The 16,642-nt window shown below is 37.6% G+C and overlaps 1 protein-coding gene across 1 annotated transcript in view; it reads right to left on the bottom strand.

The window, feature by feature from the left end:
• Positions 1-757: 757 nt before the first annotated feature.
• LOC104471836 (centrosomal protein KIAA1731 homolog) overlaps positions 758-16,642 on the bottom strand; it is a gene marked incomplete at both ends in the record, with an annotated part of 32,004 nt that continues 16,119 nt past the window's right edge. Inside the window, 10 exons of the mRNA XM_010087325.1 lie at positions 758-920; positions 1,155-1,309; positions 2,399-2,632; positions 3,766-3,904; positions 5,442-5,548; positions 11,860-12,084; positions 12,889-13,041; positions 13,179-13,350; positions 14,296-15,379; positions 15,506-15,603. Coding sequence (XP_010085627.1) covers positions 758-920; positions 1,155-1,309; positions 2,399-2,632; positions 3,766-3,904; positions 5,442-5,548; positions 11,860-12,084; positions 12,889-13,041; positions 13,179-13,350; positions 14,296-15,379; positions 15,506-15,603 — 2,530 coding nt within the window. The remainder of the gene's footprint in view (positions 921-1,154; positions 1,310-2,398; positions 2,633-3,765; positions 3,905-5,441; positions 5,549-11,859; positions 12,085-12,888; positions 13,042-13,178; positions 13,351-14,295; positions 15,380-15,505; positions 15,604-16,642) is intronic.

Genomic DNA, 16,642 nt, shown 5'->3' with positions numbered 1-16,642 from the left:
GCTGGCTCATGTCCAGCTTCTCGTCCACCTGGACCTCCAAGTGCTTCTCCACAGGGCTGCCCTCAAGGAGTTCCTCTCCCAGTCTATACAAGTACCTGGGATTGCCCCAGCCCAAGTGCAAGACCTTGCACTCGGCCTTGTTGAACCTCATTAGGTTCTCATGGGCCCACTTCTCCAGCCTGTCCAGGTCCCTCTGGATGGCATCCCTTCCCTCTATGGTATCAGGAATGCACGTCTGAGAAAAACAGCTCTCCTTTCTCATTTATCAGAGGGGGAACACTCTCCTTGGCCTGTCTCCTCCTGCCTATGTACCTGTAGAACCCTTTCTTGTTATTTTTCACATCCTTCGCCAAGCTCAACTCCATCTGTGCCTTGGCTTTCCTGATCCTATCTCTACACATCCAGACAACACCCCTATATTCTTCCCAGGCTACACAACCCTGCTTCCAGTTCCTGTACATTTCCCTCTTTTCCTTCAGTTTGAGCTGCAGGTCCTTGCTCAGCCATGCCAGTCACCCGCCTCCAACTGCTGAAGAAATAAAGAACTTGACAAAATTCAGTTCTATCCATTAAGGGTGGTGGAGAAAACAGAGAGTGAGCAAGCAGCAGCAGAGTTAAGACATTGAGAAGTAGGGCTGATAGAGAAGTGAATAGTTCCTTCCCACTTTCAATACAGCAAACGCACCTTGAGGGCTGGTGTTTACATACTGGCAACAGGTTGATTTTGAGAGCATTGATGTGATTATATTGCACATACCTAAAGTAACATTTGCTTTAACTGACTCCTCTTCTGATGTAACGTTGCTTGGTCTGTTTGTTTCAAGACTAGAAGGCAGACTGGTTTTTTGTATATTCAAACTGGATTTTCCCACTTCTAGAAATGTAGAAGTGTCTTGACTTTTTGTTGAAAAATTTGAAGACTAGTGGCAAAAAAAAAAAAGATTAATTTTCTCAGAAATATGAAGGGAAAAAGTTAAAGGTAATATTTAATTTTTAGATCACATTTCTGCTACAAACAGCAAAACCACTTCCAGTTCTAAGTATATTAAAAATTATTATTGTATTTCTTTTAAACAGAAGACAGTATAGGGATTACAGATTTAAACCTTACAGAAAGCCAAAGTATTTCCTCCATCAGAGTTTTTCTGTAGTACCTTGCTAAGTTCTTTACTGTCTTGTGAAATTCTGTATTGAGAACAGGATGATGAAGTATCAGAGTCAAGCCTTGGTTCCAAAGGCTGAAAGAGCTGGTGATGGAAGTTTGGAAAATGTCCCTCTGTTTCAGGAAAATCAAGTTCAGCTGCTAGAACTATAAGAAAGAGGTTATTTTAAAAACAAACAAACAAAATCCCAAACCAACAGACATATCACACCTTGCTTCTATATGCAGTAAATAATGTATATAGAATTCTGCAGGTATACAAATGCTAGCTTGTAAAAAAAAAAAGTCCTCACAACATCCAATTCTTTCACTCTGATACAATGCAGGTAGAAAAAGCAACAAGAAAGTGCTATGCTGATGCAATTTTTTTTCTTTTTAAATGAAAAGGGAAAGTCCATAAGCTCTTGGTTCAGTAGTTGTGAGACTGCATCAGAGGTAGTGACAGGATAAGTGGTAACAGTTTTAAGCTGAAAGAGGGTAGATTTAGATTAGATATCAGGAAGAAAGTTTTTATTGTGAGGGTGGTGAGGCACTGGCACAGGTTGCCCAGAGAAGCTGTGGACGCCCCATCCCTGGAGGTGTTCAAGGCCAGGCTAGATGAGGCTTTGAGCAACCTGGTCTAGTGGAGGGTTTCCCTGCCCATGGTAGGGGCGTTGGAGCTCAATGATCTTCCAACCTAAACCAATTCTATGATTCTAGAGTGGGCTTCCCAGTGCAAAAAAAACCACAGTGACACTAGAGCAAGTCCAATGGAGAGCCACAGGGATGATTAAAGGAAGGATGAAGCACATATGTTCAAAGAGAAACCAAAAAACTGAGATTGTTCAATCTTAAGAAAAGGCTTAAGGGTGTGGGGGAAGGGGCACAGAATCTCTACTTTCTACTACATCCTTAGAGATAGTATAGAGAAGATGCAGCCTTCTTGGACACGCTCAGTAAAAGAGATAATGGAAGTAAGATAGAACACAGGAAATTCTAGCTGGATAGAACTGGACTATGATCAGACAGATACCTGATCAGACTTTTTTTTTTTTGTACTACACTACTCTGTGTGGACATGTACATAAAACAAAGCATGAAGAATGCTAAAGTTATCAGAGTTCTCACATGTAGAATCCTTATTCACTTTTCAAATGTGAGCTGAATATAAATAATACAAACTAACACAACATTGAGTATACTTCTCATTCTGTATGATGAGAGCGCAGCACAAGAAAGGTTTAACATGGCAAATACCTTGGAAACATGTATTGTCCTCTGAGTCAGAGTTCAAGTCTCCAGTACATTTCCCCATGATCTGCTGGATCTGACTTCCTTTATAAACGTACATCTTTCCTTCAGGCAACTGAGTTTCAGATGCTCCAGACAAATTTTCCTGCTTCGGCTGCAAGGTAAAAGGCCGCGAGGAGATCCAAGGATGACTTGCTGTTTCTCTCAAAATTAGATCTTCTGTACTATCAGAAGACAATCCTGAAATAGCAAGCTAGATGTTCACAGTTTTGCATATAAACCACTTACATGAAGTCATCTGAAAAGACAGTGCTTAATATCCTGAAATATTCATGAAGAGCTCTGGTGTTTTGTTCCTCTAATTGTCTCCTGTCAACACTCCCACAAATCTTACCACAAATTTCCACAAATTCAAGTTCATAATATCTAATTAGGTAGCAGTCAGTACAGCTTAGCAGTTTTAGAGTATGTAGACTTAGCAAATACTGAAACAACAAAATGAGAAAAGAATTAATACTGTTATGTTAGCTAGCATATTTTTACCTCCTATTGCATAAAACATGTCAATCCTTCAGTGTCAACTTGATTATCTTTATGACGTTTTATTCATGCTTAAATAGAAATTGCCCAATACCTACACAAGAAATCTAAGGGAATCAAGGAAACCAATCTTGCGTTCCTAGTTAGCACACAAACCCCTTTTTGTCTATACCCTTACAGAACAATTACACAAAGCTTTCAGAAAAGGTCATTATTAAGCACTCAGGGCACAGTGAAGACACAGCTAGACTTGAAAAATGTATTCATGTAGCTGAGTAACCAAAACCTTTAGTATTTTTCTTCCACAACTAAAAAACAATAGAAAAGCTACAAATTATCTTAGAATTTGCTTTAGCTTTCTTATGCAAACAAGACATAAATTTGTCATGAGTTATGAAGTTTATGACTCAAAATAACATTTCTCAGTTTAGAACACCAGGGTTAAAATACAGTCCAACATTTCAATGGCTCAAAAACTGTCATCTTCAAAAATTGATTTATAAACATGGAATAACTCATATACACCTATGGTTGTATAAGATCAGATATGTGGTTGTATAAGATCAGATATGTTGTCAGATTAATACAATATTAAGCCTTAAAGTAAAGAAATCCACAGGTCACTATCTAAAAAATTTCAACCTTACTTCCCATGTTCACAAGTGATAATGTCAGTATATAGACAAGCAACTATATATTTATGATAAAAGAATTATTTTTAATTTTATTAAAAGCTAACTGAAGATCAAGAGGCAGACTACAAGTGAAAAAGGATATGAACACATTTGCCAGAAAACAATGAAAAGTCAATATGGCATTCCAACAACACTTACCAGTGTCAACAGAACCTATATCCAACATTTCACTAGTCAAAAAGCTTCCAGTGGAAATTGTTGAAGAAAAGTCACAGGGTATTCCTTGCATGGAAGCCTCTGAACCTAAGCTTGTGGATACTACTTCAGAAAATACTTCCTAGGATGAAATAACATATGTATGACCATGTATTCAAATATCCATAATTAAAGCTTTAAAACCACACATTTTATTCTGAGCTCAGTTCAAGTGTAGAAGCCTTCATGTTTTGCACAGTCAGGCAAATACAGATTCATCCCTGCTCAGTACCAAACATTCACACCCAACATCCCAGACACATCACTCCCCAACAGCCCCCTCCCCTCAACACAAACACGTGCTCACACACACAAACACACACACACACAGAGTATTATAAAGCCTCTCAGAACTGCATACAAATCATGACACCTGGAAGATTATTTTATCTTCTGGTGGTCAGATTTGGCTATTTCTCATCACAGACCCACTTCAGTAGAATTGTAGATCTCAGAGGAATGCATATGCAATACATAAAGAACTCATGAATTTTACAAGTACTCGCAAGACTGAGTCTTTTGCATACTTAAAAAATTAATTCTATAAAATTAAATGAAAAATAAACAAATGATCGTAAAATATTATCCTCCTTATTTTTGAGGTAAGCTCTACAAAGTTACAAAACAGAGAATGAGAGTTCTTGTGCTTTCAAACTTTGACGAATTACACGTGAACATTTCTTCCCAAACTCTGAATTAAAAAGTGCACTACGAAAATAAAAGACAAAAATCTAAGAAATCCTTCCGCTACATTTTTCGTTATGCTATGTTATACAAACATATTTAACATACATGTATAAAACATGTAGATTTAAAAGTAATTTTCTATACACATATACACATTATACCTAGCAAATTTTTTGTCTCCTGACAAAATGATGGGATCTTTGGGTGAGGGAAAAGCACGGGATTTCACTGATGTTGATTTTGGCAAGGCTTTAAACACTGTCTCTCACAACATTCTTCCATTCCAGTTTGGATGCTACAACCTGGATGGATGGATGATGAGACAGGTAAAAAACTGTCTGGATAATCAGGCTCAGAGGACACCTGGAGGTGGGGAACAAGGGGAATGTGACAGGGCTCCATCCTAGGACCTGTCCTCTTTAATATCTTTGGCAATGACCCAGAGGAGACAAAACCATACTCTTATCAAGTTTGCAGTTAACACCAAGTTGGGAGGACCACCTGATACACTAAACGGCAGGGCTGACATCTAGAAGGACCTTGTGAGGCTGGCCCTACAGGAATGTTATGAAACTAAGCAAGAACAAATGCAAAGTCCAGCACCTGGGAATGAAGAACCCCACACACCAGTCCAACCTGGGGTCTGCCTGGCAAGCAGCCCTGTGAAAAATGACCCAGAAGTCTCGGCAGACAGAGAGCTGAGCGTAAGCCTGCAGTGCACCCTGGCAGCAAAGAGGGGCCACAGAATCCTGCACGGTATGAACAGGAATATAGCCAGTAGATCCATCGCAGTCACCACCTCTCTTTACTTGGTGCTTGGTAAACTGCTGCATCCAGAATACCACACCCAGTCTTAGCCCCCCCAATATGAGACAGAAAGATTTAATCACCAAATAAAGAGTAGGTTAAAAGGTTATTTTGATATGACTAACCACATTATCAAGTTTGAATGACGGCCCAGAATGTGTTGCAACTCCCTCTCCAATTTCAGCAGCAAGAACTGATGAATCTTGAGCCACTTGAGAATCCTGGGACTGGGCTGAACATAAACAGAACAGAAGCAATAAGGAATAGAAAGCAACTTTCGAGTCTGTATTTAGCAATTTGGTTTTTTGGAACACCAGATGGCAGTAGTACTCTACTGCTGCTGTCCTCACTATTAGGGCACCGATTTTGCCCATCCTTACCTCTTTCTTCTCACCTACAACACACGTTCTGCTCCCCTGTACCACCAATTTAATTGGCAATCAGTGGTTCTCCTTGACCAGCCTCCCTAAAATGTCCAACTAGCACAACTGTTCCCTGCAGAGCATGCAGAAAGAGCTAGAAATTCATGCTTTGGCTTTGCAGAATGAAATGTACCTTTGCTAGTGCTACTACAATCATTTAATTGGGGTGGAAGGAATCTTTTGCCCTCTACCGTTAGAGTGATTACAAAGAAAAGCAGACATTCTGCGTAGATCAGAGAAATCAGAAACACTGAATTACTTAACTATAGCATTACTACTACCACGGAACTGAATCACCTTTGCCTTAATGCTCTTACACATAAAAATAAGTAAGATCAGTATCTGTGCAAAAGAAGTACCACAGCAGCACCAGAAAAAACGCAATTTCTGTATTCAGTGCTGACAAGATCCTTCAAAGTTTAACAAGTCTAAGACTGTAAATTAATTGACAACAACCAATTGTAAAATAAGTATTCTTATTTCCAGTAATCATTTTCAAGAAAGAAGTACTAAATATCAAAATGAAATTAAACAGTAGAAGTGAAGTAAGTATGCAGTAGATATTAGGAAGAAATATTTTACGCTGAGGGTTGTGAAACACTGGAACAGGTTGCCCAGGGAGGTGGTAGATGCCCCGTCCCTGAAAACATTCAAGGTCAGGTTGGATGGGGCTCTGAGCAACCTGATCTAGTGGAAGATGTCCCTGCTTACTGCAGGGGGTTGGACTAGATGACCTCCATGTTCCCTTCCAACTCCAACTATTCTATGATTCTGTTTTCTCCCAGTACTACAAAGGCTGCTAGTGACAGAGACATTTCAAATGCCCAGCACTTCTAAGGCTCTATACTTAGGCAGATCTCATAACATTTTTGTGAATCCTAACATGAATTTGTACCTTGTATTAACTGAAACCCAATTTCTTCCTGGAAGCTGGAGTCCAGTTGTTCTACTTTTCCTACATACAAAAAAAGGGAGGAGAGTTTTCCTTTGTGAGGCAACACCAGTGAAGTGTCTATATGATGTGATACTTATGTATCTCAATCAACATGAAACATTTTGAAACTCATTTCAGGGAGGAGGAAAAGAACAAAAATTCTAAGGTTTCCTATAGCCACTATAATCCAGAACTTTTCTAGAACGTACAAGACATGAAATGAAATACATCTGAAAGATATTTATTTGGATTAAAAGAGAAGTTAACCTCTTCCTAATTCATTATTATGTTATCATATTAAATGCCAAGTGATCTCAAAATAAAGGGTAAAGAAAATCTCAAATGGCTTCTTTCCCCCCCCACACTCAAAAATTCTCCAGAAACTTCTAGCAGGCTTGATCCTGATAATTTATGACATTGTGATCAGTAGCCAAACAGAGCTGTTGACAACGGAGTTTGCAAATAACATGGAGAGTGGAAGAATGGTAAAGAGATGCAGTAGCACTGCCATGGTAAAAATTACTTTGACCTCCTGCAAAGCTGGGTCTGTTAACACTGTGTAGATAAAATCACAAATCTAAGAGCACAGAACACTGGCTTCTGATCCCTTTTCTACAAATATGTGAGAAAGGCCTTCAGCTTCACAGGAAAGATAACTTTCAAGGTTTGAGTAGAACAAAGTGGCAACAAACTCCTTGGCTGGATGTGGCAGTATGTGACTGAGTCTAGATACACTGCAGAAGTCTGCTGCTCTTCTTCTTTGGAGCAGAATATAGGAGACAGAAGATCCTGAAAATGAGCAAAGCTTTGAAGAAAATTCCTTGAATCAGCTTGAAAACTGAAATCATATAATCTCTTGGTATTTAAATATCTCCACAGGAAAAAAAAATGCACAGTACAAAAGATTTCTAAACTCAAAGAAAACAATAACAAGAAGCAGTGGCACAAATGGCTGTCAGCCATTCAGAAGCTGGAAACAGACTATTTATTTTATAACTTGGTAAAAAATTAAATGCTGCAACAAGCTACCAAGAATTCTCTATTTCCTGATACCTTTACATCAAGATTAGACATTTTACTGAAAGAAATGATTTTATTTTCTAAAGGATATCATCATGACAGGTAGTAATTTAGGATACACAAGATGAGATTCAAACATTTAGTACTCTCTTGCATATAAATTCTGTGAAGAGCTATACTACAAATATTTCATTATTATACTGTAATAACCTGCATTGTTCTTGTGATATTAATACAAGGGATGAACAATAGCAATCTCACGCTATAAACCAAATTATTTCATTAAAAATACAACATGCTTATATCTCGTGACTTCATTACATTTATATCCTTAAAAAAGCCCTGTATTTGGTGACTCATAAAAGAGGGGGGTTTTATGCTTCTCTCCTCCCTCCAAAATAATAGTGCAACGTTCCGGTTCCGCACAGCTTCCTGACATTGACACAGGACTTCCACATTTTAACCTCCCAGCCACCACACTGTGACAAATAATTTCTATTTAAAAATTGAGGCTGTAATATCCAGAATGCTTTTTTTTCCCCCAACAGAAATTGCAGTAAAATAGCAGCAATTATTTTAGGGTGCAATTTGAAAGACAAAAAACTGAATGACAAACCACTCAGTGAAAACAATATAAAAACAAATCCAACCATGCAGACAAACAAAAAAAAAGTTGCATGCCACGATAGTTTGGCTAAATTGGTGATGAATAAAGACAATGTGTCACAATAATGAGTTATGGACAAATATTTGGAATTACTAAAAATAAACTGAAATCTTAGGGTAGCTTGGATCACACAAAAAATAATCATGCTTGAAATAACATCTCTGTACAGGGCAGCAATACATGAAGATAATCACATCTGGAACACTGCTCAAGGGGACCATAAAACACGAAGACAAATAAAGAGGGGCAAGCCTGTTGATGTGTAAAGAAGGAGAACTGTGAAAGAGACGCTTATATCAAATTAGTCACTATTTTCAGGCCGACTTCTTAAGGAAATTAGGTTTATGCCATCCAACTGCCTGTCTCATCTGTAGGGTTATTCTGCATTTCCATATTAACAATTTGCATTCTATTAGCTGGATATTAGAAAAAATTTCTTCACTGAAAGAGTGATCAGGCATTGGAACAGGCTGCCCAGGGAAGTGGTGGAGTCACCATCCCTGGAGGTGTTCAAGAAACATGTAGATGTGGTGCTCAGGGACATGGTTTAGTGAGTTAGGGGGTGTTGGGTTGGACTCGACGATCCTTGAAGTCTTTTCCAACCTTAATGATTCTATGATTCTATGATTTTAACCAAATTGGATTGGGAAGAAGAAATATTGAGTGTCCGAAGTTCCTAATTCATCTTGTCATACATCAGTGGCATAGTAAGAGAGAGTAATCTGAAGCTTAGCCTCACTGGTGGCACTTATGGCAACACCACTTAACAGTTACGTGTCCTCTTGGGCTGCCAACCAGCAGATCAGTTTGTGTAGAACTTGTAACCACTCACTGAACACAGGAATTCATCTGCCCCTAACCAGAACCAGTCTTTAAGACTCATTTGATGTTCAGACATGTCTGCCTCTAAATTTGAGAGAGTTATAGATTTTTTTTCTTCTTGTAATAACTAGAATAAAGAAATACAGCTAATTATAGAAATTTTTTTAAAAACTTGTCCTGTTATCCAAGGACAAGTCTCATATCAAAGGAAACTCACTTTTGTTGATAAAGTATCCAAGTAGATTTACCAAGTTTATCTTTCTAACAACCTACGTAACTTTTACCTTTTTATCTTTAATGCTTTATTTTGAAAAGCACGAGGAGCAGTGATTAGTAGGATTTTCACACTTCTAGTGGTTTTGTAATCATGAAAGCAGTACAACTCATAAGGTGTAAAGCTTTACATTATTTGATTGAAGGTAGAAACTACCAAGAACATACCTGCAAAGAATAAGATCAAAGATCACATGTACAAAGCACTCATTTGCTCTCAACTTTAGAGACAATTACATCTTGAAATTCTTGGTTAGAATCAAGCAGCAAAAAGAAATTTCAAAAACCCCAACAATTAATTAATTAATTAGTTAAATCAAAGCCACTATCATAAGTAACAACTTAAAATGCACCTTAAATTTCCCCTTCAGAAACTTTATATTTCACACAGACTGTAGATTTTCTTGCTGAAGATACGGCACTAGTTACCGAAAGTACGACAGAGTGTTTCACAGCCTTCAGATTACAAAGATACTGTTGACAGTTTTGGTTGTCGAACTGCTCAAGGGGACAATCCTCTTAAATACATAATCACAGAAAGCTTTGCTTTGTTTTGTTTTTTAATAAATATAGATGTTCACATGTAACCCCCTTACATAAACCATTGCACTGTTCATATATAATACTCACTAACGTAAAAAGACACTACACTAAGATACTTCATAATAATTTGGTAATGGTTGATCTAGCAATGCTTCTATGACTTACTCTGAAAAATACAAGCCTTTTCTTCAAATACTGTTAAAAAAGAAATTATGTAGTTATAATTTAGGTTTACATACAGGTATATTTCAAAAAGAGTATTCTGAGAATTAAAGGAAGCAGTTGAAAGAAAATGAGCTTATATACACTTACTCAAAATAACTTCAATTCCTATTAAATCCTGATTGAATTGAAAAGGATATCTTAACATAAATTAAATGAAAAGTTATTTTAAGATTTGGGGGAGCGGTGAAATTCCTTGCAAAACCAGGAGGTGCATACTACATATATGTACGTCTTTATGAGCAATACAACTAAGGTAGGAAAGTTGCTGAAAACTTCTTTGCAGCTCTAGTAATATATTTATTTCAGATGGATACTGAAAACTGTCCTGAGCCATGAGATGCTGTCATCTTGTAATGGGCTTCAAATCGCTTTAGTCAATGTTTTGCAAACTTTGTGTAACAGTTCCCAGCAAGTCAGGCATAGCATTTCTCAATTATAGCAACAATAAACTGCATTTCAACCTGCAGGAAATTTGAAGAAAAGCAAGTGCACTGCAACTGAAAGAACGGGAGCCTTAAGTTAATGTTATTCCAAGACTGGAGAGACAAGCTAAATTTGTATAAGCGGGGAAAAAAAACAGTAGGAATTAAAAACCTTGACATCCACTTGCTAGTCCAATCTCTTGAAAAACTTCTTAGTAACCTGCTTTCTTTGTTTACTTAAGACTCATCTCCTTTTTCCTTTTATAAAGCCAGTCATGCTACCTGTAACATGCTTAGTAGGTTTCAACAACCCTGTAACAAAATTATTTTGAACATTCACACACCACTTATAACAAAACTTTTTTTTTTTCTAATAACCAGAACAACTTGGTTTCATTTCTGGAATCAGACTAACTTTGGACACAGTCTATCCTCAAAGGTGTGATCTCTAATAAAAGCTCTTCCCATATGAATAGAAAAGATCAGAATTAAAGTAATCCTTACACTATTGCACTACTTTTATTTCTGTCATAACTAACAACCGATTCTTTCAAAGTTGTTTCTTTGAGCTAAGTGTAACACTCAGACTTCTATTTTTTGTCTTAACTGTATTTTTAAGCAATTTCTTACATAGGCTGATCTTTCAGTGGATATCTACCTTAGCATGTTAACACTCCAGACTTATCTTTAAGTATTAATTTCCTTTGTGTCAATACAAAGGAGTCACTAGGTACTGAAGCAGGCACAACACTGATCTGCTCAAAACAGGTTCCCACCTGGTAAAGCTGCAAACCTGAACACCCCACAGTCAGGCAGAAGATACCTCTCTCCAGAGAAAGACACGCCTGTGGCTCTCTACAGCAGTTTGCTCCCTATGCATGCAATCACGCGCTACAAAACAAGTTTCTTTACAGACAGTTCTACAAGGTACAGATACAAAGCACATGCTTTGGATGAGAAACTGTTCATTAGCAATGAAGTTTACTGCAGTGTGTTACTAGAATGGTCATGGACCACAAAAAAAAAAAGATTAAACTCAGTCATTCTGAGACGTAATTATTGAAACACTCTTTTTTACACTTAAAATGAAACAGTATTTAAATAGCACTGCATGTTATTTAACAAGTCAGGTCATACGCTACAAATAAATAGCAGTAAAATTAGCAGTGCTGAATGGGATTCACATAATTCCTTGAAGGAAAAGGCTTTCCTCACCTGAATCATATGAATTTTCAGCAGTCATCATCAGCACCTCTTGTAATAATCTACTTGACTGTTTACTTTGCCTTGGACTTCCATTAAAGGTTTGTTCCTCGCAGTTTGTTATGCTCAAAGGTGACTTGCCTTCTTCATGAAGAGCATGACTGTAACGTTTCCTGTACGCCAACTCCCCAGTGGTTGAAATGGGAGAAAATTCCCCACCAGCAGAATCAGTTTTATCTGAATTTAAAACATTTGTAATCAGTTTAGATATAGAAATGCATTGGTCTGCATTTAATGAAAAACATTAAGATGCACATTCTATTCTACAGAAATAACCTGATGAATTCATACAGTGCTCCATTTTAATAAAGTTAGCCATATCAGGTCAGTAAAAACCTTTGCATTACACAGTTTATGGATTATACAGATTGAAAAGATTATACAGGACACAGACTTCACAAAAAATAATTCCTAACTCAATTAAAATATTTCTTCCAAAAAATTTCTGACAAATTTTTCCACATGGCAAATCCACAAAAACATTTTCTAAATACAGAGGCAATATAACTTCTCTGCTCTGGCTTAACAACTTCTTTTCTCCCCAACCTGCCCCACACAACAGCCCTTTTTGGCCCCCCCCAGTCCAATCAAATGCTCAAGCCAAACTTTTTAGTATCTACCATGACCAATGGTTAGATGATACAGGAATAAATGACCTGTGGATCATAATGGGATTACAGAGCAAATGAAGATTCCCTACTCTAGAATTCCACTGAATAATATTTCATAAAACTTTTTTGGTACATATTTTTGTTTCTAATCTTTTAAAATTAAGATGTGTAACACTGAGTGCTTTTAAGAACACATATATTCTTCAATCAACCGATATCAGTTACTATTTCATAATTAATCATCTCAAAGTCTCTTTAGAAAAGATTCATTTCCTCCAATCTGTATTTCTCTGAAACAGCAGCTTTTATTATATATTTTATATCAATATCTATAAATTTATATATATATACACACACACACGCATTTTACCTGCAAAAGAAATGTTGCAGCTCTTCGGTGTGTCTACCTCTGGTATAACACTAAGTTCATGTTGTTCCAAATTGAGCCCTAACTTGACTTTTGTCACAGGTGGTTTGGAAGATCTCAGTTTCTGTTCTCTACATAGAACTTTCTCAGACACTTCTGTAAAACAAAGTTTTGCACGTTGTAACAACATATCTCTCTCTCTCTCTCTCAAAGTAGCTTGGAGAGATGGAAGAGAACTCCATCTCAGCTGCAAAATTACAAAAATTATAATGAAAAATTCTATGCAGCCTTACCAGTTTGCTCAGCTGCACCAAGGCACTGTGAAATCATTTCACTTCTGTGAAATTTACTCCTGCCACAAGTCTCTTGCTGGCAGTTTTCTGAGACTTGGAAAAAGTCAGTCCTATGAATCCAGTCATGCTTTTGTGCCTCTGTCATTTCTTCCTTTCTGCAGGTATGTCTCACCTTAGAATAGGGAGGAAACAACTGTATATAAGATTATATTTATACTCATTTGTCAAACCTGCATTTTCTTGTGTTTGTATTTCATGCAGGACAATATTGAGCACTTTGAGAAAGTAGTTAAAAGTATGCAAGATATCGGACAGATTTGCTTAGCTTACAAAAACATTTGGACATACAGGTATTTTATTTAGCTTTGCAAACCTAATGTGGTAAAACATAATTATTTAAATTTTCAAGGACTTTGTTAGATTAGATCACAATACTCAGCATTTTTAACAGGAACAATTCCTGAAAAGTCTGCTTTTAGTTTTTCAGCTCCTGAATTCAGGAATTTTAGCTGTTGGACTCTAGGCAACAGATATTTTTCTAAGATGGCATCTGTTTAAAAAAAAAAAGAAAAAAAGAAAAAAAAGAAGGGCAAAAGGAGCTTCTTTAGAAACTCTAAAATAAACCTGGATTTTTCTTCTGTTACCCAAAAATCAAGCAAAATTACAAGTCAAAGTGCAGCTCCCAAACCAACTTCCTAATGTGTACACATAAAAAGACAAACTTTAAAAAATAGTCTATTCAAATTGCTTACAATATCCTTTGAGGTACTGCTTCAGTATTTTTAATACAATCTGTTTTACACATACACATTTCTAGAGCTGAAGAAAACTAACCTGCAGATATTTCAGACAACATAACTATTTCAATAGGCATTATGTTGAGAGACCAAGCACAGAAGTTCGTACTATTTCTGTTAGACTGAACAAAACGGCACTCTTGGGGCTTACAGAAAAGAACTACTGATTACAAATCACAAGTCCTAATTAAAATTTTCATTATGGTAAATCACCTAAAACTATCAACACTCCATGGGATACTTTGCTAATTGGTAGCATTCAATCTCAAGTTTGATCACGTACTAGATGAATCATCATGCAAAGCATTTATAAAGCTTACCTGCCTGCTCAGAAATTCTTTCAAAGCCTCTTGCTGTCTCTGCATCTGTTCCTTCAATTTATCTTGCCTCTGTAAAAGTAGTTGTTCTTGTATCTTCTGTCTAGAAAGAAGAGCTTCTCTTTGTGCATCTATCTGCTCTTGCAATTCTTTCAAATAGTTTTGCTGAGCTTGGATGCTTTCTGATGAGGCCAACACTCTGTCCCTTAAATTCAGTATACCAGAATAATTTAACGAAGATGCATCTCTTGCTTTTGACATCAAGAATTCCTCACCACTCTGGGCTTTAGATTCTTCATGAGATAAAGTTATGGGTTCAGAAAGATTGAGGGGTTGTTCAAGGCTTGTTTTGATGGTGTTCTCTGCAGATCCGTGCTGGTGTGCCACAGAACCAACTGAGGCTTCCTGAACTGTATGAGATCCCTTTGTTGCTGGCATGAAGGGTGTCTTAAGCGGGGGCTCTTCTCCAGCTTCGGTCTCTGTTTGATGGCTAGACATCTTCTGAGATGACTCTTTGAAGTGCACTGTTTCTGAAGGCTCAGAGGAATCTTCTGTAGGCAAAAGAAATCTAACGTGTTGTACACGTGCTTCCAGTTGAGTTCCTACTGCAGCGACACCTTTCCTGACTAATCCTGATGGTAACTGGAACTTAGATGGTTCTCTGACGTGACTATTGGAGGTTGCCAATGTTCCCCCTTGTTCCTGTGAAGCACAGCCAGACGGCAAGCAAAACTCTCCATTCTTCAATTTTGATGTTTCTAAAACCTGCCCATGTCTGCCAGGACAAACATTATGCGTTTGCTCTTCACGTTTCTGTGAAGGTGTTTTTTCCAACATACGCAATGTTCCTGAAAACACAGGTAGCGACGGCGCATACTCTTGTGCATGAACTTGGTCAGATGACTGGTACTGTGCTGGTTGCGCTACTTGCCTCTGTAGATGCGGTTCTGAGACAGGCTTTAAATTAATTGATTTTGTTTCCACAGAGCTTGGAGGTTTTGCAGAAGCAGACAAGTGTCTTTGCTTCAATTTATTCTGATACTCCTGTAGACGCTTTCTAGCTTCTTCAACAGTCTGTTTGTGCAGCCTGAACAAAAACAAAACATGAATCTTTCCAGAATGGTAGAAAGATAAACACCAATTTCAATAATCAAAGCAATTCAAATTACTTTGAAACAGGCAACTCAGACTTCCATTTCATAAAGGAATTTACCTGTTTTGCTGTAGAAGGCGTTGTTGATAATTACGAATCATCTCTAAATGGCTGCCTTCTCTGGGACTCCTGGTTTCTGATACAGTAGTATTTCCAGTCTAATAAAAATCAAAATAAAATAATTTTAAGTGCACATATACAAATAACTCACAGAAATCTATTCAAGCAACAACCTTAAGCTCTGTGTTCTCTCTCCTAAGTTTACAGAAGCTACTTTGTACCACCCTTTGAAGTCTGTGAGATTTCAGCCTGAGGCAATGAAATTAAAGCAGTTTCTGGAAGAGACAGCCTACAGCTACAGTCTCTCCTGGCAAGTTGAGCACACCCTGTCAAAGTCAACAGTGTTTACAAGAGCTTAGCTCAAAGAGGTAAATATACCTGGTACCAAACTCAGTGAGCAATGATCCAACAGAGCTGCATTTTCAAGGCAATCAGATTCTCAGAAAAGCACAGGTTGTGCAAATGATTCAAGATTTTAAAAAATTATTACTTTCCTTCAACATCCTCAATAAATTCCATTCCTTTAAGTAGCTGTTTTAGATATAGACAGATAAAAACATAGAGGTGGGGGTTTTGGGTCTTTTTTCCTTCCCTAAGATTTTTTCTTTTCTTCTTGAAAAAGAGTATGTCTACGTGCATAATCATTATGACTCTAAGCAGATTTTACTAACAGGTATTTTAAACAGACATGCTGTCCCTGGGACTATGCAAAGACAATCCAATATTCAAAGTCCAGTGATATCATGTGAAATCATGCATGACAAATCTGGTGGCCTTCTACAATGGGGTGACAATGTTGGTGGATAAGGGAAGAGCAAATGACATCATCTACCTGGACTTGTGCAAAGCCTTTGACACTGTCCCACATGACATAATTGTCCCGAAATTGGAGAGACATGGATTTGACAGAAGGACCACACACTGGATAAGGAATTGGCTGGATGGCTCAATGTCCAAGTGGAGACTGGTGATGAGTGGTGTTCCGCAGAGGTCAGTACTGGGACCAGTGCTGTTTAGCATCTTTGTCGGAGACATGGACATGGATTGAGTGCACCCTCAGAAAGTTTGCCGATGACACCAAACTGTGTGGTGCAGTTGACACACTGGAGGGAAGGGATGCCATCCAGAGGGACCTTG

This window comes from Pterocles gutturalis, unplaced genomic scaffold (genome assembly GCF_000699245.1).
Source record: "Pterocles gutturalis isolate BGI_N339 unplaced genomic scaffold, ASM69924v1 scaffold5751, whole genome shotgun sequence".
Taxonomy (NCBI): Eukaryota; Metazoa; Chordata; class Aves; order Pterocliformes; family Pteroclidae; genus Pterocles; species Pterocles gutturalis.
The sequence above is the reverse complement of the archived record's forward strand: the minus strand, read 5'-3'. Positions and strand labels throughout refer to the sequence as shown.